Source organism: Erythrolamprus reginae, chromosome 2 (assembly GCF_031021105.1).
Source record: "Erythrolamprus reginae isolate rEryReg1 chromosome 2, rEryReg1.hap1, whole genome shotgun sequence".
Classification (NCBI taxonomy): Eukaryota; Metazoa; Chordata; class Lepidosauria; order Squamata; family Dipsadidae; genus Erythrolamprus; species Erythrolamprus reginae.
The window spans coordinates 109,958,692-109,981,219 of NC_091951.1; the positions used below are offsets into that span (position 1 = coordinate 109,958,692).

The 22,528-nt window shown below is 41.0% G+C and overlaps 1 protein-coding gene across 4 annotated transcripts in view; it reads left to right on the plus strand.

The window, feature by feature from the left end:
- Nucleotides 1–22,528, plus strand: part of MGAT4B (alpha-1,3-mannosyl-glycoprotein 4-beta-N-acetylglucosaminyltransferase B) — a 134,455-nt gene that overhangs the window by 73,772 nt on the left and 38,155 nt on the right. For all 4 annotated transcript variants that reach the window (XR_011558010.1, XM_070739099.1, XM_070739100.1 and 1 more), the window contains 6 exons: nt 417–596; nt 2,595–2,735; nt 7,158–7,291; nt 17,996–18,042; nt 21,296–21,409; nt 22,058–22,133. Coding sequence is in view for 3 of the 4 variants with exons in the window: in XM_070739099.1 (XP_070595200.1) it covers nt 417–596; nt 2,595–2,735; nt 7,158–7,291; nt 17,996–18,042; nt 21,296–21,409; nt 22,058–22,133 (692 nt within the window). In the remaining variant the exon portion in view is untranslated. The remainder of the gene's footprint in view (nt 1–416; nt 597–2,594; nt 2,736–7,157; nt 7,292–17,995; nt 18,043–21,295; nt 21,410–22,057; nt 22,134–22,528) is intronic.

Consider the following 22,528-nt stretch of genomic DNA (forward strand, 5'->3'; position numbering starts at 1 on the left):
TGGACTCAATAGTGTCAACCCCTAACCCCCAACATTTCTCCCTTAGACTCTCCACGATTGACCTCTCCAGGTTCCTAAGAGGTCAGTAAGAGGCGTACATAAGTGCACTAGTGTGCCTTTCGTCCCCTGTCCAATTGTCTTTCCTTTATCTCATATATCAAATATCTTTTCTTCCTTTCATATATCTTCTCCTCTATTTTTCCATATTATCTTTATATATATTAGTTCATGTCTATTCTCTTCCATATGTATTGTGTATTGGACAAATGAATAAAAATAAATAAATAAATAAATAAATCCTTCCTCCCTGGAAAGAATATGAAAAATTAGCAAAACTGTACATTGTTTACCATTATTCCTCAAAATAACCTCCCTTCCATTTGCAACAGTGCGACTTTTTCCTCATCTCGTTTCAGGTGATGTTGTGGATATCTATCAGCGAGAGTTCCTAGCACTGAGAGACCGTTTGCATGCAGCAGAACAGGAAAGCCTCAAACGGTCGAAGGAGCTGAATGTAGTCCTAGATGAAATCAAGAGAGCCATCTCCGAAAAGCAAGCCCTGCGGGATATCAATCGGACGTGGAGCAGTTTATCTGGTAAATCCGGCTTTTAAAAAGATGAGCTGTAGAGAAGTCTGCCTCAACCTGATGCCAAAGGTTGGAAGGTCTGGCAATTGGAATCCATCAAGCCTTGAAGCACCACTAGTGGCTGGCCAACAAAGAGCATTTGCTATGCAGATGTTTTGTAGGTCACAGAATGTAATGATGGGGGCTTAAAGTCTATGGAAATGTATTGAATCATGATACTCGCCATGCATGAAACGATGTGAAAATTATTTAAAATATTTCTTGGTCCAGTGAAAACATATAAAGTCATTACGAGTATGCAGACCGATGTTGTAAAGGGAGGCTATTTCATTTAAGATCCCAGCTCAAGGTCCGTAGTTTTTTGCAACAAAGAACTTCATACCTGTGCTGTTGTAGTGTTAGTTTTGTATGAACACTGCTGCCTGAATTCTATTTCCGCTGAGGCTTTCCTGGTTTTGTATATCATTTTTCTCAATAGCTTTCGCCAGTTGGTCTCTAAAGAGAACTTGTAAACAATCCCCCTTTGGAACAGAAAAATCTTCTTGCCCAAGGGTAGTATTCACTTACCCTTCCCTACTGGTTTGCAAATGTGAGCACACAAAAGCCTTGAGCATTGGGAACATGGAAAAATGGGACGTGGGTGAGCGGGACCTCCCGCAGTCAATGCTACCAGTTCAGCTGAACCCGATAAAACTGGCTGAATACCGTCTCTGTTCTTGCCCTTATGTGCTTTAATAATACATTATTATGTGTATAACAACATTAACTTTATATGCCTCCTGACTCCCAGCAACTCTTGGGTGGATTAGAGAGCGTTTAAAAAAACATTAAAAAACAATAATACACAAAAATGCAAAACAAAGTAACAAGATAGTGAAGAAACAAACCTAGATGGAACAAAGGAAAGAAAGAAAGAGGCACCAGTCGTCCTTGTTAAAGGCCTGGGAAAAGACGCACTTCTTCTAGCCTTTGAAAAACCAGTAGGGTGAATGCTATTCAGATTTTGGGGGGAATCTCATTCCAGAGTACAGGTGCTGCTACACAGAAGACAGACTTCCGTGGTCCTGATCACAGCACTGTTTAGTCACTGGAGTCTGGACTGTGTGAACCAACCAGGCAGATACTGTGGGAGAAGGGCACTCCCTCAAATAAACGGGCTGTGTGCCATGTAGGGGAAGCAACAAGCTTCTTGAATTGCACCCAGAAACAAGCTGCAAATCAGGGCAGCTCCTAAAGCAAAGCTGTTACATTGGCAAAGAAGAGAGCTTCTGGCGAGTATAGCTTCTGCTACTTGAAAAGGCTGTGTCAAATTGTTTAAAATGAAGGTGTATAAAGGATATAACTGCACTCAAAAGGCAAATTCTTCTCATTGGAATTGAAATGTAAGACGTATGTTTCTAAAACATAAAATAGTGCCATCATTTACAATTCGATTTCAGTTCCTTACATACACTGCCAATTAAAAACTTATTTTCATAGGTACATTTGGATACAGGTAGGCCAAATTTAGAACATAGGTTTGGGGATTTGTAGTGTTGTAGATTCAATATCTAAATGTGTTATCAGTGAGCCAGAAGCATTTTGTGTGTGTATGTGTATGAACTAATCTGAACAGCTGCATGGCTTTAATAAATATTAAAGAAAATTAGGTTCTGGGATTTGTAAACTGATGCTCTTACCTAGTTTGGGTAATGAAACATCTGCAAGAAAACAACCTAGCTCAGAGAACACCAGGGATTCTCCATTTCAACCCTGAGCTACAAATATTCTCCTTTACTGATTTGATAAATGTCTGTTTTCCCTTCTTTCAAACAACCTGAGGAAGAGTGAAGCATGGCTGTTTAGGGCTTTAGGTACTTGGCGCTAAACGTAAATGAAATTAGAGGATACAAAAGAAAAATATTGTACTATTTCACAAAATGCTTATTACAAACAGTGTATGAAATGGTTCTGACCAGCAAAATGGGTTGAATATATCATCCATGGGGTTCCCCTGTTTCCCCCCAGATGAAACAAAACTAAAACTGTGGAATATCACTAACAAGAATGTACTGCATCTTCCAACCATCTTCCATCATTTGCCGCATTTGTTGTCAAAGGAGAACAGCCTGCAGCCAGCTATTCACCTGGGTCAAGGCCGCACTGGAGGTAAGTGGGTGCCAACAGTTCAGTCAGTGGTTATTCATTCCTAATCCTAGCTGGAGTCCCACAACGAAGCTCTGCCGAAGTATGACTTGATTCTTTATGGTTTAAGGTGGCAGCTCTCAAATTCGGTCATGCCCTCACAGGGATCAAGAGCAGTGTTTGTCCCAATACTTAAAGAGTTTTACCTGAAAGATAGTAGGTTTAGGTTTAGGTTTATTGGATTTATATACCGCCCCTCTCCGCAAACTCGGGGCGGCTCACAACAATAATAAAAAACAGTACAGTACATAATACCAAATCCAATGCCCACCCATCTAGTTACAATTTAAAATTAATAATCTCATAAAAACAGTATATATAAAAAACAGGCACACAGTCAATCAATCAACAAAACAACATGGGCAAGGGGGAGGTGTTTTAGTTCCCCCATGCCTGACGGCAAAGGTGGGTCTTAAGGAGTTTACGAAAGGCAGGGAGGGTGGGGGCAATCCTAACCTCAGGGGGGAGCTGGTTCCAGTAGTTGAGTGCGCACTGTTCTGTAATGCTACATTTGTCTATCTACCTCCTTAGCAGAGGCAAAATGCTCCTTAAACTTACAATGCAGGTACTCCTCGACTTACTAACCACAATTGAGCCCAAAATTTCTGTTGCTAAGTGAGAATTTGCTAATTGCTCTTTGTCCCACCTTAGGCCCTTTCTTGCTACAGTTGTTAGTGAATCACTACAGTTGTTAAATTACCTTTGTTTCCCAGAAAATAAGACCTATCCAGAAAATAAGGCCTAGCATGTTTTACATGTGCACCTAATATATGCCCTGTCCCCAAAATACGTTCTCAAGGTAGTGTTGGAATTGCCCCATATGCTCTATCCCAGTTACCTCAGGGCTCCCGCAGCCAGGCCATCTAGGCCCCAATACTTGCCTCATGGCAGCATCCGTAGCCATGTGCAGCAGGAGCCCACGTGGCTGTTGGCCCACTTCTTGTGCTTGCTTGAGGCTGCAGTGGAGCAGGAGGCTGAGCTGGTATAATGACCATGAGGCAAAGCAGGTGTCAGGGCATGAATGGCCTGGCTGCAAGGGCCCTGAGGTAACCCTGTGTGGGGCACATGGGGCAGTTCCCCCCAACTTGCCTCATGGCTGTGACATTGTCACTTTGCTCACCCTCCTGCTCTGTTGTGGCCATGAGCAAGGAGAAAGAAGTGGACCTCTCGTACTTGGGAAAAAATAAAATATTCCCCCCCTCAAAAAAACAACAACCCTAGTGCTTATTTTAGGGCCGAAAATAAAATAAGACATATTCTTATTTTTGGTGAAACACGGGTAGTAACACATTTGTTAAGTAAATCCGGCTTCTCCATTGGCTTTGCTTGTCAGAATGTTGCAAAAGGTGATCACATAACCCCAGGACACTACAACCGTCATAAATATGGACCTTTTGTCAAGCGTCTGAATTTTGATCCTGTGACCACGGGATGCTGCAACGTGATTGTGAAAAATGGTTATGGGTCACATTTTTTAGTGCCATTATAACTTTGCACAGTCACTAAATGAACTGTTGTAAGTCGATGACTACCTGTAATATTATACTCTGTAAATCAGGATGTCAAACTCAATACCCGTGGGCCAAATCCAGCCTCTGGGGTGCTTGGATCTGGCCCTTGGTGCCTCCCTAGAAACAGCAAGGACTGGCCCGTTTTTGCTGCAGAAGGCCATCTCGGGAGCCCATTTTCACTGGCAGAGTGCTTGGACCACCACTGAACAATATAATTATAAAATATAAAAATATATAGTTATAAATTTTGATTTAAAAATCAAAGGAAACTTTAATTTTTAAAAGGTTTATCACTGTTGTATTTGATATAGAGAATACATTTTAATTAAACAGGTTGTATATTAATACTTTACCAACCTCAATAAAATTATTAATACTATTCTTAGCAAGAGAATTACGCAAATCCCTTTATCATTCTGAGGATTGGGTATCATAAAGTTTTAAAATCCTTGATTTAAGTTTCTGTATGAACTTAGAATCCTTGGAATAAGGCAATGAATCAGTTCAAATAAATATTATGATATGTAACTTGTAGTTTGAGGCATTGTGTGTGTGTGTGTTATATTCTCATGCAATTATGTTTTATTGTGCAGAGATGGTTTTTTTAAAAAAAAACTGGTTTACATTATGTGTGAATAGAAACAATATCATTCAGATTGTGAATTGTTTTAGTATTGTAGAATCAAATATACATATTTGATATGATATGATATGATACATATATATGTAGATTTTCTTATAGCTATGCTTGAATTGGAGATCAGGATACATTACACTGAAGCATAGATTAGTTTATTGGTGATGCAAAGACAGAGTATATAGGGATTACATTACCACCCCTCTTTATACCTATGATTCGCTATAACAGCAGGGCATTTCATTAAATAAATCATATTATTGCTTAGTGAGTGAGGTCATGAAGCATTTAGAGTATCACTGTGGGTCAGAATTGCAAAGACGATGAGGTTGTGAAAGAGGAAGCAGCATTTCTGAACATAGGTTCTTTCGGGAAAGTTATTTTCTTCTGTTCATCTCCCAGTTCTTTGTTCAATTTATCAACATTCCTTGGCCTTCTAAATGTTTTAAGGCCAAGCAGACAATTTTAGTTTCCTCAATTTAACACCATCTACTGAGCCAGTGCTTTGTTTTCCCTGGGACAATGTAAAGGCTTAGTCCAGTGGTGGGTTGTAAAATATTTTGCCACCGTTTTGTGTGCGGGCTCGCATGCACGCACAACACTTCTGCACATGTGCAGAAGCATCCCAGGTGGGTGGGTGGAGCATCCCGCCTCCAGCACTACCAGTTCTAAGAACCGATCCAAACAGGAAGCAACCCACCACTGGCTTAGTCTCCTCAAATCTCCTATATGTACCATATTTACATCACAGGAAAATAAAATGGTCCTTAATTACCTATTAATTGGAGGATTTATAGATTGATAGTTGTGAAATGGAAGTGTAGATAGATGCAGAGTTCAAACAAGATGAAGATTATTCTTTTGCCTGAGGACTGTTGAATTTAACCCTTTTCATAATGGTGGTTTCCTTTTCCTTCCCCTTCCTTTTTTTCCTTCCCTTTCATCTAGTTATCTCTGCACCCTGCTTTTATCCCCAACCAATCTTGTTCTCATCCTTCTCGTCCCTCCCCAGTGAGCTGCTGAATTCATACCCAATGCTAAGTCAGGATTTTTAAGTCAGGACAGTGCTTTGTTAAGTGACTCATAATTGCTTGGTTATTGCATTATCAACCAGCCTGACAGAGCATAAATGAAAAGTTTACCACAACAGAGTGATACTGCAGAACGTAACACTTTGAAATACAGTGGTACCTCGAGATATGAGTTTAATTCGTTCCGGACCTGGGCTCTTAAGTCGAGCAGCTCTTATCTCGAACGACTTTTCCCCATAGGAATTAATGTAAATAATTTTAATTGGTTCCAGCCCTCAAAAAACTCACAAAGTTAGTCTAAATTATGCAGAAAGACATGTTTTTAATGAAGAAATGTACATGTACATATAAATGAATAATGAAGTTTCTTTCACTTAACTTGTAAACTTTCTTAAACTTTTAAATTTACATATGTTCAACTTCTCTGCCACCCAATCCTGTAGGACAGAGGTCCCCAACCCTTTTTGCACCAGGGACCGGCTTTAAGCGATCAAGAGAGGAATGGGTGAATGAATGGACGGAGGGTGGGAAGGAAGGATGGAAAGAGGGAAGGGACAGGAACAGAGGAAGGAAGCAAGGAAACTTATGAAAGGGGAGAGTAAGAGAGGAATGAGTGAAGGGAGGGAGGGAAGAAGGTGGGAAGGAGAAAGAAAAGAAGAAATAGAGGAAGGGAAGGTAAAAGAGAGAAAGAAAAAGAGCAAGAAAGAAAGCTGCAAGCACCCCCCCGAGCCCCCCAGGCCGGCTGCAACCTTTTAAAACAAGCGCGCCGCTTCGCAGCTGTCTCCTGAAGCCGAACGCGGAAGTTAGCGTTTGGCTTCAGGAGACAGCTCCTTGGCGCTTGTATCTCGAATTTGGGCTTGTAAGTAGAACAAAAATATCTCTCCCCTCCCAGCTCTTATCTCGAGTTGCTCTTAAGTAGAGCAGCTCTTATGTCGGGGTTCCACTGTACCAGTATAAAATATAAGATTTTCTTCTTGAGTATCTCTTTGGTTTTTTTTTAAAAAAAACACAGTTTTTTAAAATAATTTTTCCTTGCAACTGCAAGGAAAAACATAGAATGTCCTTATTTATTTGTTCATACCCGAGAATATAGGTCAACTGACAGAATTGAGAATTGAACTAATTTTGAAAGTGGTGTGAGATAGTGAGAAAGTGTTTGGCTGCTAGCAGGATAATTTCACATCTGCTTTGTTTTGCTGCTTCACAGTATCAATAGTCATGGGGATCCCCAGTGTCAAAAGGGAGGTCCACTCCTATTTGACAGATACCCTGAACTCCTTGATCTCCGAGCTCAACCCACAGGAGAAAGAAGACTCTGTCATTGTCGTCATGATTGCTGAGGTAACGTGAGTGATGCTTTTGCTTTTGAATCTGACTTTCATAGCTCTATATCCTCATTTTATGTGCTTGGCAGAAAGCTGGTACTGAACTGGGAAGCCACAAGTCATAAGATAGCAGGATGATTCTCACATGGTTTGGAGCCAACGTTTCCTTTGGCACAGAAAGAGAAATCTTACTTCAGGCTGCTGTCCGACAAGGATCATCAGCCATATCCTGTCAATGGGCCCCAGTAGACTATTTCAAATGTGAAACAATGCTTGGGCGTATTCAGCTGTGTAGGGTCAATATGTTAACAGAAGGCTGTTTACTGCCTTACCAACATTTGTATATGTCCTTTTAATTTCAGTTGTACTGAGTTGGTTGATGTTTGCTCTTACAGAGTTAGAGGGAATTGTTTACTGAAATGCTATCTCCAAAAGAACCTTGGTGATATTCTCTCAGGATTTGCTGCAGAAATAATAAGATAATAATAGAAAAGAGAACTGAGCTGAAACCGAGCCATGTGCTTTTTCTAAATGAATGCCTCTAATCAAAACAGATTTTGAACTCTAGAATTAGCATGACCATTACACATTAAGTAAACAATGGCTGCAGTTTATCTTAGGATTTATATACATGTGTATATGCATGTTTTCTTACTGTGTTCCCACTGTAGTTATTTATCCCCAGTTTGAAATACTGTTTTCTTTAAACCCTTAAAGCAACAGAACCTCTTTTTCATCCTGCTATTGTAGAGAGAAAAACTAATTTTAATGTTCACTTTCAGTTTTCTTTTCCAACATTTTTGATTAGGAAGTGATTTAATATTCGTGGTTTAATATTTTTCCCTACACCACTGAGGGAAAAATGTTCTCTGTTTAGAAAAAAAAATATTGTTATTGAAAAAGAGGATGTAAAGTTATGTGACCTCTGATTTTGGACAAGAAATTCAAGCATATAAAAAGGTCTATCACAACTGTTGTGGCTCAGTTAGATAGTAGTGGCAATAGGGACAGCTGGACTTTGAATAAAATTCTGGATGTGTAACCCAGGTGAACTCTCTGGCACAGCCATTTTGATTTTGCCAACTTTATTCCCAACAAGTGTATATCAGGGATACAACAGGTTTAGGATCATTGGCCCAGAACATTCAATGAAAGCTAGCTGGCTGACTCTGGGTCAGACACTCTCTCTCAGCTCAACAGACCTTATAGGATTGTTGTGGGGGAAATAGGAGGGGGAAGGAATATTATATACGTTTGCCATCTTTATTTACTTCTGAAGTAATAAAGGTGGGATAAAAATCTAATAAATAAATTCATACTACCACTGAACTGTGATAACCACTGAATAATTGCAATAGCTTGCAGATGTTAGTGCCCCTCCACAGGTCTGTCCCCAAAACATCCAAATCTTTTATTTATTTATTAATTATTAATTGGATTTACAGTGTTCCCTCAATTTTCGCGGGTTCGAACTTCGCAAAAAGTCTATACCACGTTTTTTTCAAAAATATTAAATAAAAAATACTCTGCGGGTTTTTTCCCTATACCATGGTTTTTCCCGCCTGATGACGTCATATGTCAAACTTTCCTCTGCCTTTAATAAATATTTTTTAAATAAACTTTAATAAATAAACACAGTGAATAATAATCTAAATGGTTGCTAAGGGAATGGGAAATTGCAATTTAGGGGTTTAAAATGCTAAGGGAAGGTTTGTGATATTGTTCATAGCCAAAAATAGTGTATTTACTTCCGCATCTCTACTTCGCGGAAATTCGACTTTCATGGGCGGTTTCGGAACGCATCCCCTGCGAAAATCGAGGGAACACTGTATAAGCTGCCCCTCTCCGAGGACATACCTTTTCCTTGTTGACTAGTAAATAGAATTTCAGTACAGGAGATATAGTATTTTCTCATAACTTCATAGAGGAAGATAAAGGGAACTGAGAGAAGAAGTAACTAACTATACGTTTACTTAATTGATATGCTAGATTATACAAATAACAATGTAAACTTTACCATTAGCCAAAAAAACCTTACTGTAATGGTATATGGAAATCATTATGGTAAACAGGAAGAAGAGAATCAGCCAAGGTAACAGTCAGATAAAAGTCATCTTAGCCCACAGCAGGAATGGAGGTGGGCCAAGCAGCTCGGAAGGAACTCTCCATAGTTTCTTAAGCCCTGGGTCCCCAAACCCCAGTCTGTACACCGGTAATGGGCCCTCGGCAAGCCAGAAACCAGGCGCACAAACAAACAAAGCCTCATCCGCGGAATACAGGCAGCATGTGAAACCATGCCCCCTCTGGTCCATGGAAAAACGTCTCCATCAAGAGAGGAAAAACCTTTCCATGGAATCAGTCTTAAAAGGTGTCCTAGGACATAAAGGGGACATGGGAGAAATTAACTTTCAACGAGTCCTGAGAGAGGGGTAGCATATAAATCCAATCAATCAATCAATCAATCAATCAATGAAATAAGTAGGAAAGTAAATAAATAAGTAAGTAAGTAAGTAAAAGGCAGGATTTTCTTTATTTTATTTTATTTATTTATTTATTCAATTTTTATGCCACCCTTCTCCTTAGACCCAGGGCAGCTTACAACAGGTTAGCAATAGCACTTTTTAACAGAGCCAACATATTGCCACCATAATCCGGGTCCTCATTTTACTCACCTCGGAAGGATGGAAGGCTGAGATTTGAACCGCTGACCTTCAGATCTACAGTCAGCTTCAGTGACCTGCAGTACAGCACTCTATCTTCTTGATGCAACTATACGATTAAGTGGAATTAGCTCATTTGGCAATTGTTCCTGTCTTTGTCTATTTCACAAGATTTGCATCTGCATTGCCAGTAAACATATAAGAACGTAGTCATGGTTAAACTCCACTAAGAATGTTTATAGAGTCAGTAGTGGAAAAAAGTGCACTTTAAAAATACTTGAATAGGCACTTTAATCAAGTTGCTGCTCTATATTGCTGTTTTTATAAGCCAGGAAAGTAGAGAAAGATTTGGGGTTGATGTAGTTGCCCAGATACCTGACATATTATGTATTATGTAAATATAGTAAAATATTTTTACTATACTGTATCAACAACAATTAAAATAATGCAAAATAATGTACAAATGTTTAGTTAAATTTAGGTAGTGTATTGCAAAATAGAGAGAATGGGGAAATTTATTTATTTATTTATTTTATTTTATTTTATTTGCCTTCTATGCTACCCAATCCCGAAGGACTCAGGGCGGCTCACAATAGTATAAAATTACAATAACAATAACACTAAAAAGAAATCAAGGAAAAAAATGAGCAATTTCTAAAATCCTAATTAAAACTTTAAAAAACAGTTCAACAACACATGTACTAGTCATTCATACCAATTCATATCCCTGTGTTGCTGGGGAGAGGCAGATATGGCGGGGGCCACAGAGTTAGCCGTTCCAGGGGAACGAGGGATCGTTGCTTAATAACGGTCCCTTGTTCTGGCTCTGTGAGCCCAATCTTGGGTACTGGTGGTGAGTGTAACTCTGGCCCTGGGCTCAGGTTGCTGCTGCTGAATGCCAGGTCGGTAGTAAATAAAGCTCTCCTCATCCGGGATTTGATCCTGGATGAGGAGGCCGACCTGGCATGTATTACTGAAACCTGGCTAGGCCCAGAGGGAGGTGTTCCTCTCTCTGAAATTTGCCCAGCCGGGTTTCAGATATGGCATCAACCTCGACCCCAGGGAAGGGGGGGAGGAGTGGCTATTGTAGCCAGGGAGAGCCTTTGCCTGCGTAGACTCATTGCTCCGGAAATTGCGGGTTGCGAGTCTCTCTTGATGAAGTTGGACTTAGGGGTTCAGGTGGGCTTATTTCTCACGTACCTGCCTCCCAGCTGCGTGTCAAAAGCCCTGCCTGTGCTACTCGAGGAGGTAGCCGGGTTGGCGGTGGAGTTCCCCGGACTCATTGTCCTGGGGGACTTCAACCTGCCGTCACTCGGCGAAACCTCTTGGTTGGCACAGGAGTTCATGGCCACCATGACAGCCGTGGACCTGACTCAAGTAGTACAGGGTCCGACTCACGAGGGAGAGCATGCACCTGACATGGTATTCCTTTCCGAGCAATTGAGTAATGGTCTGAGACTAAGGGGCTTAGAAGTATTGCCTTTGTCATGGTCAGACCCTTTTCTACTACGGCTTGACTTCCTGGCTCCAATCCTCCCCCGCAGGGAGGCGGAACCAATGAAGATGTTCCGCCCCAGACGCCTGATGGACCCAGAGGGCTTTCAGACGGCGCTTGGGGTTATTCCAGAGGCACTCGTCCACAGTTCGGCGGAGTCTCTCGCAGAGGCCTGGAACAGGGCTGCAGCGGAGGCTCTTGACCGGATTGCGCCTTTGCGACCTCTCCATGGCGTTAGACCCCGTAGAGCCCCATGGTTCAACGAGGAGCTCCGGGAGTTGAAACGCCAAAAGAGACGTCTAGAGAAGCGATGGAGGAAGAGTAGGTCTGAATCCGATCGAACACTTGTAAGAGCTTTTATTAAGACTTACAAAGTGGCGCTCAAGGCGGCAAGATGCGCGTACCATGCCGCCTTGATTGCATCAGCGGAATCCCGCCCGGCCACTCTGTTTAGGGTGACCCGCTCCCTTCTTAACCAGAGGGGAGTTGGGGAGCCCTTGCAGAGTAGTGCCGAGGATTTTAACATGTTTTTCGCTGATAAAGTCGCTCAGATCCGGGCCGACCTCGACTCCAATTGTAAAACAGAGTCGACTGACAACGAGTCAGTCGAGGTGACTGGGGCACGTACTTGTCCACCTGTCTGGGAAGAGTTTGATCTGGTGACGCCTGATGAAGTGGACAAGGCCATTGGAGCTGTGAGTTCCGCCACCTGTTTACTGGATCCGTGTCCCTCCTGGTTGGTTTCGGCCAGCAGGGAGGTGACACAGAGCTGGGCCCAGGAGATTACCAACGCTTCCTTGGGGAGGGGAGTTTTTCCATCACTCTATAAAGAAGCGCTCGTGCGCCCCCTCCTCAAGAAGGCCTCCCTGGACCCAGCCGTGCTTAATAACTATCGTCGAGTCTCCAACCTTCCCTTTATGGGGAAGGTTGTTGAGAAGGTGGTGGCACTCCAGCGGTCCTTGGAAGAAGCCGATTATCTAGGTCCCCAGCAGTCGGGTTTCAGGCCCGGTTACAGCACGGAAACCGCTTTGGTCGCGTTGATGGATGATCTCTGGCGGGCCCGGGACAGGGGTTTATCCTCTGTCCTGGTGCTCCTTGACCTCTCAGCGGCTTTCGATACCATCGACCATGGTATCCTTCTGCACCGGCTGGAGGGGTTGGGGGTGGGAGGCACTGTTCTTCAGTGGTTCTCCTCCTACCTCTCTGGCCGGTCGCAGTCGGTGTTAGTGGGGGGGTCAGAGGTCGACTCCTAGGTTTCTCCCTTGTGGGGTGCCTCAGGGGTCGGTCCTCTCCCCCCTGCTATTCAACATCTACATGAAACCGCTGGGCGAGATCATCCAAGGACATGGGGTGAGGTATCATCAATATGCGGATGATACCCAGCTTTACATCTCCACCCCATGCCCAGTCAATGAAGCGGTGGAAGTGATGTGCCGGTGCCTGGAGGCTGTTGGGGCCTGGATGGGTGTCAACAGACTCAAGCTCAACCCGGATAAGACAGAGTGGCTGTGGGTTTTGCCTCCCAAGGACAATCCCATCTGTCCGTCCATCACCCTGGGGGGAGAATTATTGACCCCCTCAGAGAGGGTCCGCAACTTGGGCGTCCTCCTCGATCTACATCTCACATTAGAAAAACATCTCTCAGCTGTGGCGAGGGGGGCATTTGCCCAGGTTCGCCTGGTGCACCAGTTGCGGCCCTATCTGGACCGGGACTCATTGCTCACAGTCACTCATGCCCTCATCACCTTGAGGTTCGACTACTGTAATGCTCTCTACATGGGGCTACCTTTGAAAAGTGTTCAGAAACTTCAGATCGTGCAGAATGCAGCTGCGAGAGCAGTGATGGGCTTACCTAGATATGCCCATGTTTCACCATCACTCCGCAGTCTGCATTGGCTGCCGATCAGTTTCCGGTCACAATTCAAAGTGTTGGTTATGACCTTTAAAGCCCTTCATGGCATTGGACCAGAATATCTCCGAGACCGCCTCCTGCCGCACGAATCCCAGCGACCGATTAGGTCCCACAGAGTGGGCCTTCTCCGGGTCCCGTCAACTAAACAATGTCGGTTGGCGGGCCCCAGGGGAAGAGCCTTCTCTGTGGCGGCACCGGCCCTCTGGAACCAACTCCCCCCGGAGATTAGAACTGCCCCTACTCTTCCTGCCTTCCGTAAACTCCTTAAAACCCACCTTTGCCGTCAGGCATGGGGGAACTGAAACATCTCCCCCTGGGCATGTTTAATTTATATATGGTATGCTTGTGTGTATGTCTGTTAGTATATGGGGTCTTTTTTAAATCTTTAAATATTTTAAATTTGTCAGATTATTTATGATTTGTTCCACGTGTTGTGAGCCGCCCCGAGTCTTCGGAGAGGGGCGGCATACAAATCTAAGTAATAAATAAATAATAAAATAAATGGACAAGCTAGTGGTTGATCTAGGGCCCCCAGGCCTGCCGGCATAGTTACATTCCCCATTTTGCAGCCATGAGTTCTGCTACTCAGACTTAGTATTAAGATGGCATTTGTAGACTGAAGGCATGAAGGAAATGCTGGACTGTACCAGCTTTGAACAATCAAATGCATTGCTCTTGATTTAATAGCACGTAGGATCCTAGTGTAAAAGAAAACAGAAAAACAAAAAAGAAGTATAAGGTTTTTTTATTAGAAAAGCCAGATAAAACCGCTGGACATTGCACTAAGTGAGTTCAGCTATACTGCTTAGGGGAAGGAATTTTCTTAGTGAGAATTCGCTAATCCCAGCCACTTCCAGATGCATGGTTTAAGTCCCATAATTCTCATTAATAGCTGAGGAATTCTGGGGATTGAGTGCACAGGTTGTGCTCTAGCTGTATAGTAATTGTTTAGGTCTGTGATGGTGAACTTACGTCACGGAGCCCTCTCTGCAGGCATATGAGTCATTGACCAGCTCAGCTCCACTGAGTATATGTGTGTGCCTCCTGCTGGCCAACTGATTTTTGGGTCAAACATGCTCATGCTTTCTCCTCACTTTCTATGGGCTGTGCCTTCCCAGATGTCTGGAGATTCCATGCCAGCACTGTTTGGGCACACAAGGAACAGTTCCGTTACAGTTCCGTTTGGGGAAAGAGGTTTTTTCCCCTTCCCAACTCCAATTGGGGAAAGACACTTTCTGCCCCTCCCAGCTCCATTTGGGGATGGGAGGCTCCTCCCCCCTGCCAGCTCTGTTTGGGGAAAGAGGCTTTTCCCTCTCTCCCCTTGCTTTGGAGAAAGAGCCCCCCCTCCCAGCAGCATTTGGGTAAAGAGGCTTGCCCCCTCTGTTTGGGGAAAGGGCCTTTTTCTCCTTCCATTTGCGGAAAGGGGCTTCCCCCCCAGTTCCATTTGGGGAAAGAAGCCCTCCCCTCCTCCATTTGGGGAAAAAGCCTTTTCCCCCCTCCCAGGTCTGTTTGGGGATGGGAGGCTTTTCCCCTCTCCCACTGAAGCCCAAACGGGAGGGGGTGTTGTGCGTATATGCGCGGTGGGTCATGCACACATATGCATGAGGCAGGACATGCAGGAGGGGCATTTCACTATGTGTGTGGGCACTTGTGGATGTGCGACTTTTGGCACCCGGGGGGAAAAGGTTCCCCATCACTGGTTTAGGTGATAGGAAGTTCTCTTCTTCTGTAATAAGACTATCCTGCTTGGCCGGATGCATATTTAAAACAGTAATAACTGTGCAGATCCAATAAAACATGCAAATAGTCTTATTCATTCCAGCCTAGCATTCTCAATTCCAATCCTAAAATCCTGGAAACTCATATTTTATGTATTAGTAGAAATCCATTGCCATTTTTGCATCTCCACAAAGTACTGAAAAACAACTATTAGTATCTAAAAACCCTTTACTAGAGAAACCAACTGTGAATAGGTCTAACTACAGAGAATGGAACCACAGGTAACAAAGAACTATAGTATTTCTTTTTTAGATGAACACTGCTAACTGCTGAGATTCCTTTGCTAAATCCGACACCTTTAAAAAAATCCAAATTATTACATTATAGCTGCACTACTTATGAAACCACTGATATTCCAGCGCAGTGTATATTAGTTTTCTAGTTCCACCTGAATTTCAGCTTTTTATTTATTTTTGGTACTTGTACAATCAAGTAATTCTAGTTATCAGCTATATAATGTGATGACTTGTAATTTGTGTTTGTATTTTAAAGAGACAAATAGTAGCCTGCACATGATTTCTGATTACTGCTCTACTGGCAGTTCCAATTCTGCTTTGATTTAGTTTGGTTTACTTTAGTGGTTAAAACACAAGGCTAAAAATCAGGAGATTGTGAGTTGTAGTCCGGCCCTAGGCATGAAAGCCTGCCGTGTGACATTGGGCCAGTCACTCTCTCCTAGTCCACAATGTCAGAATCTGGTGACAAATTGGTCAGTGAATTCCTGTCACAGCCAATGGATCAACATCTGGTTGATCTGGAAAAAAAAAGAGGACCCTGTAGTTGCAGGAAAGTGCTAGGAAGACGGAAGACCATTCGAAACTCTTTGGCTATAAGTGGATGCCTGCGTCAACATTATCAAGACTACGTGGGTTTGGGAACAATATTAACACAATGATATTATAAAACATTGAGTCTGCTGGTGGAAAGCAGGATAATGAGCCTCAACTGCTGCCGCCTGTCCCATTTTTCTCCCTTAGTTTGATATTTTATTTTGAGAATTTAATTTTGAGTGCTGCTGACATGCCAAACAGACTGTTTGTTTTCTGCCCCAGACCCTGAATGCTTAAGCATCTGGGAAGAATAAACTGCAGCAGATTTTCTTTATTTTTGGAGTTCTGTGTTTGTTTGCTGTTACTCACAAGTCAGCTCCCATCTCTCTGTCTGCAAGGGGCTTTGCCATAAAGGGATTCTGCCATCTTGCTCATGCTTTTTTTGTCTGAAAAATTCCTGGAATGTAAGAAAATTAAGAAAATTAAGAAGCCAAGAAAGCAAACAAATGGAACAAATTAATTCAGAGTTCTCTTTCAAGGCATTAATGCTCAGGCTCAAATTATCCTGGTTTGGATAGATTTTGTGAATATACATTATGAGGATACATTATGTGAAATCCTAGCTGTTGTGAGTGCTCCTCGTCCAACTCTGGTAATGATAGATTCGGAGGAGGATGGTCCAGGCCCATTTTGGTACCCTGGGCCAGTGGTGTTGCTAGCTGATGCAGAGAGTGAGAGGGAGGGAGAAATAGACCTGGATGAAACTGAAGGACCACCAGAGGTGGCAGATATGCCAATGACAGTAGAGTCTGACTTAGAGGAGGAGGAAGATCAGGAGCCTTTGCTAGATGCCTACTTTAGAAGACTAAGAAAAAGACAAGAATACTTGAATTGGAAAAGGAAGTAGTCTGTGGTTCGTAACTCTAGGGAATTGTTGACCACTTCCTATAGGTATTTAAGGGTGGCACATGGGTAATTTGGAGTGACGTTCCAACGTTTTGCAATGGAATTGGATGATGTTTGAGGTCTCAGCCAGGTTATGCTAGACAACTGTTATTTTCCTACTCAAATCCTTGGAGAAAAAGTGCCCTGTTTACTATGATGCTGGGAAGCTGCAAAAGTAAGTCTGTGAAACTGGAGACTTCTTATCTCCTGAAGGAATTAGCAAATTAGCTTTGATCCTTGGCAGCAGCCTAGCCGCGAAACTGTTATCTTTTAATGGCTTTTACTGAGAAGCTGCCAAGATTGGCTTGTAAAAATGAGACTTTATATATAAAAAGACTGATTTGAAATATCAGCGCGTGGATTCCTCCTTTGTTTTCAAGCTGCATAGGGGCTAGAACACTAGCACTCTTGAGAATGGTCAAGTACTAGGAAGGAAAGGTGAGACAACAGCCAGCAACAAAGGGGTGATGAGTGCAATGTTGAAGGACCAATTTGGAGATAGATCATCATAGAGAATATAAGTCACTAAAACTCAACAATAATGTGATGGCACGTAATCCTCATTATACTATATGTGGGTTCATAGATCATTAATCTGTTGTTTATTACTAAACACTATAATGTGAATTGATATTATAGTGGGGAATTACTTTGCATCAGCTTTCCTCAAAGTGTGGTATCCATGTGTATTAGAATACAGGGCTCAGCTTGCTAGGAATGATAGGGCTTGTAGTTTGAGTCTTCGGAGAGGGGCGGCATACAAATCTAATAAATTATTGTTGTTGTTATTGTTATTATTATTATTATTATTATTATTATTATTATTGATTTGTCTGAAAGTTAGATTGGGATGGTTGCCTTCTAATGCACATTGAAATTTCTTAAAGTTGATATATGTGTATATTGTTATCTAATGCCAATGCCTTTGTTAATTGCTACAATTGGTGATAAAATTGACCCCAGAACTTTGTTTATGTAGTAGCCTAGTAAATATTTTCATTCTTGCTTTAACTGGATTTAACTGGATATATGAGCAAGCACTTCCAAATAAATTTTGGCATAGCAGAACTGCTTATTTTAGATGCAATATCAATACACCAGTGACTTCTTAACCTGTGTCTGTTAATTGTCTTTTATTATTGAATTTTTTTTCTTACAGACAGATCCACAATATACTACAGGAGTTGCAGAAAATATCAAAAGCTTGTAAGTATTCTTCTGCAATTTCATTGTACGGGATTTTTCTTTGATAGAAGAAAAATCAATATTGTAAGTTGTGTTATTGGTCTGAATTGTAGTAATTAGTAAATTGGACTGAATTGCATGACTTTTTTCTAGTCTGTTTAAAACTAGTTACTAGTTTTCATCAGTCATAGAGCAATCCAGTTATATTTCTGCTCCATTACTTTTTGTCCAGAAACATTATTAGGCAAAGTAAGATGTCTTTTTATGCTTGGTTATGGGCTATATAATGAGTACTGCTAACTTAGATTTACATGAGCCTGAGGCAAACTATGGTTTTTATCTGCATCCCACCATGAAAGGGAGATAGTAGTCAGCAGTCCTGAACTCAGACTGAATTAATGTTTTCTGTAAGGTTCACTTCCATTCTGGTTGACATCAATATCTCCCCCCTGATGCTATATTCTCCATTAGTTCATATTCTTTCTCCTGTGCTCCTATCAGATCTGCACCAGTGGTTTCTCCTGAGTTCCACGTTGATTTAAATGTTAATTTCTCTCTTGGTATACTTTTTCCAGTGTCATAGTTTCTTCATTTGACCTGGTCTTTTAAAAATGATTTGGAAGGAGACACTGGTGGATTGTTTTTAATTATTAGCAGAATTGAAAAGGATGATGGGCAGGGATTAGAAGTTGGAAACACCAGAGAACAGGAAGATTAGAAGATAATGGCAATAGAAGAGTCCCTGATTTCATTACCACTACTCCATTCTGCAAGTTGCCTATTAAATAACAGCAGCTAAAATCAGAACTTGAGAAAGATCATGGAGAGAGTTGAGGTGACCTAGCTACAGTTCTGTATTGTGGTCAGAGATGTAATAACGGAGATGGGAGCCCTGTGGTTTAAAATACAGAAGAACCCACCACTTTTTGCAGTGATTCCTGATTGTTCTCTCTGCATCATTTTGCTTCTTGGAACAGCAGTACCAAGAAAATGGAAGAGCAGGTGACAGTTGTGAGGAGAAGGGACAATTGTGTCCGTTCTTAGATAGGGGAAAGCCACTCATGGTCACTCACACCATGGTCACCTCCCTCTTACATTACTACAATATTTATTTATTTATTTATTGGATTTGTATGCCGCCCCTCTCCAGAGACTGTGCATGGGGTGCTCTTGAGGAATATTATTATTTCTGGTGGTTTTCTATTCATTATTAACAAGAACCAAAACTGCTTAGATTTCAAAACCAAATAATATTGGGGTGGGGCTACTACCTGCTGAGGTCAAGTACCTCAAACTTTTCCTTTGATTAACTTACCAATTTGCTTTTTCTCCTCCCTGTAAAATTGCTTGCTTTATCTTCTTTAAATTTAATAGGCTGAAGTGCGCTGGAAGGGGAAACACAAGTCTTAGATGACACAGAGAGGAAAAAGAAATTGCTGTGGAGCAAGAAAACAATATTAGCAATAAGAAGTCACAGATCAAATATTGCAGGAAGAAAATTAATTTAAAGGAGTACAAGAAAATCAGCAGAAAATAGGAAGGCTGTACTTTTTAATTAGACTAAATGTAGACAGCCTATTTATTCTTTGTCTCTCAGCAATAGTACTCATTTGTCAAATTAGATATTGAAGACAATAAAAAAAGTCACAGACCTCTTGAGAGTTCAAGGGCTTATTATTATATTGATGTAATTCTATGTCTCAACTTACCCGAACTTCTTAATGTCCTTTTAACTAATCCTTAACTGATGAATCCTGGTTTAAAAATAACAATATACCGATATATAGTGGGTTTTTTCTTCTGAAAGGGAAAAACTTCAAAATTTTGGAATGTGTTTTAAAATAAAAGCCACTTTGAAAATATAACATCATTGTATTGGCTCTTCTATTTCTTAGAACCACATCAGATATTTGCATTAAGATGTCATTTCATGGAAGAGGTACCACTGTACTTTTTCTTGATTTCATTGAATTATTCAGCCACAGATAAAATACATAAGAATAATTTATATACAAATTATTGGAATTGTGTATTTAAACAGAAAAAATTCCAGATGGCATTAAGTCAACCTTCATGAGCAACATGAGAAAATATTATTTTACTGAAAGAGTAGTAGATCCTTGGAACAAACTTCCAGCAGACGTGGTTGGTAAATCCACAGTAACTGAATTTAAACATGCCTGGGATAAACATATATCCATTGTAAGATAAAATACAGGAAATAGTATAAGGGCAGACTAGATGGACCATGAGGTCTTTTTCTGACGTCAGTCATCTATGTTTCTATGTTTCACCCTGATGAGATTCAAATTGCCAAATTACAAGCAGCCAGCAGCCAGCCTGCAATACTGCATTCCAACCACTGCACCACCAGGGCTAAATATTTAGCCTAGTCTCTGTGAGTCTGGTTGGAGTTCGATTTTACTTATTCCCTAGTGAGAAATGCCTAGAAATATGGAAATTGCAGTACAACACAGTTGGAGTACACAAATTTGGTTTCTCAGTTTGATTTAGTTGAGAAGGGAGGAATTGAATGCTTTTTGAGCTAAGCACACTGTGGTAATCCTTTTGAGCTTTTCCAGAAAAAACATATTTAGTAAGGTTAAGCTCACGGCCAGGTGTTTTGCTGAATGGGTATTCCTGAATAAGAAATAACGGTGTATATGTGTAAGAGCTTAATCTTGAATGACTCTGCTTTTTTTGCTCTGTTTTTAACCATTTGTTCTCTCTATATATTGTAAATCATCCATTTTCTCCTTGCATTGTCCCAATAAAGATTTAACACAGTGAATAATTGCTATTAAGTGATGACATAATATTTCAATTCAATTCCTTGTATAATGATCAGGGCAATGGGTATGTAATCTGCAGAAGTTATCATTAAAAATAATTCTGGAGCAGCTCCAAAAACAACAACTTTTCAAACCAACCAGTATGCAAAGAGGCATGAATACCACTGAAGAATCTAACATCTGCTTCCATCTGGCTTGTTAAATTTCAGCAGCTAAAAACTGAAGGTCATGGATCAGGAAAGCTACAGTTGAAAAGAGCAAGCTGGGAGGGGTTTTATGAAAAGAACATCAATATTCTTATTTTTTTTCCCCCAGCTTAAAATAGGGCTTCAAGGCATAACATTTCCTGTAGACCTTTGTTCAAAGTTGTTAATATTTCCTAGAGATATGGCTTAAGTTTAAGCTATTAATCATAACCACGGTTAAATTCCATTTTCCTTTTTACAGAAAATGATAATTGTTTACCTCTTCCTCTCTCTCAGATTCCCCAATGAAATACATTCTGGTCTTTTAGAGGTTATTTCCCCTTCTCCACACTTCTACCCAGATTTCTCCCGTTTGCGAGAATCTTTCGGTGACCCTAAAGAAAGAGTCAGGTAATTCCAGGCAATTTGATTTAAAGTGATATGCTAGGCTAGCAAGGCTTGTTACATTTTATTACCTGGCTTTGTAATAGGTATTTAAACATGTTTAGAAGAAAGCATATGGCATTCAGAAGAAGTATAGTAAATAGTCATTGGGTGCTTGCTAGTATGTATGCTTCTTCCACTTTTTTTTTAAAACCACCCTCGTGGTACCCAATTAAATTATTCTAATATTATGTGAATATTTGTTTGTGTGATTTTACATAACTCCAGTGGAACATAGAACAGGATCAAATTGCATCTGAAGTTATGAATGCAACTGGATTTGCTTGACAGGTTTTGGAAGTACATTATAGTTGTTATGGAGGAGCAGATGATTAAGCTTAACACAGTGGAGAGATTTAACTCATTGCTCCTACCACAATCTCACTATTGATGCTATACATTTCCATCACTTACTGGGGAAAAGCAATGGTGGCAATGGGAATGTCAGTTGAAATCTAAAATAATGTTATAATTCTGGGCTTACAACACAACTAGAAGTCTTCATATTTGACTAAAATCTTGTGTCTGATTAATCCTTTGCCAGATGTAGTTGATACCTCCCCAGAAAATACCTCCCAACAAAATAACAGTAATTTGTTTTGTGTGTTGTTGTAGGTGGAGAACTAAACAGAATTTAGATTACTGCTTTCTAATGATGTATGCACAATCCAAAGGCATATATTATGTTCAGGTAAGTTTTCCTATGCTCAAAAGATACATTTCATGTCCGTATCTGGGTTTTTTCCCCCAAGTAAGAAATATTGTGACTCAAACCCAGAATGGGCAACCTAGTTTCTGCCATATTTTTTAAAGAAAAACTATAGTGTCCCTCAATCCACCTTCAAAACAAATGGCAAGGGTTTGTCAGGCATTAATTCAAAAACTCTGGAAGGCAATATTTGCTCAAAATCTTGGATAAAAATCCATTCATTGGACCAAGGGTTATTGTATCTTGCAGTATAAAGAAGAAAAAACAGTTATAAAAAACTAATGAGTAACACTTTGGGGGGTTCACTCTTTCTAAACTTTTCAATTGCTATGTAAATTTCTCTCCCCCCCAGAACAAAGGAAGGACAGTCGACATAG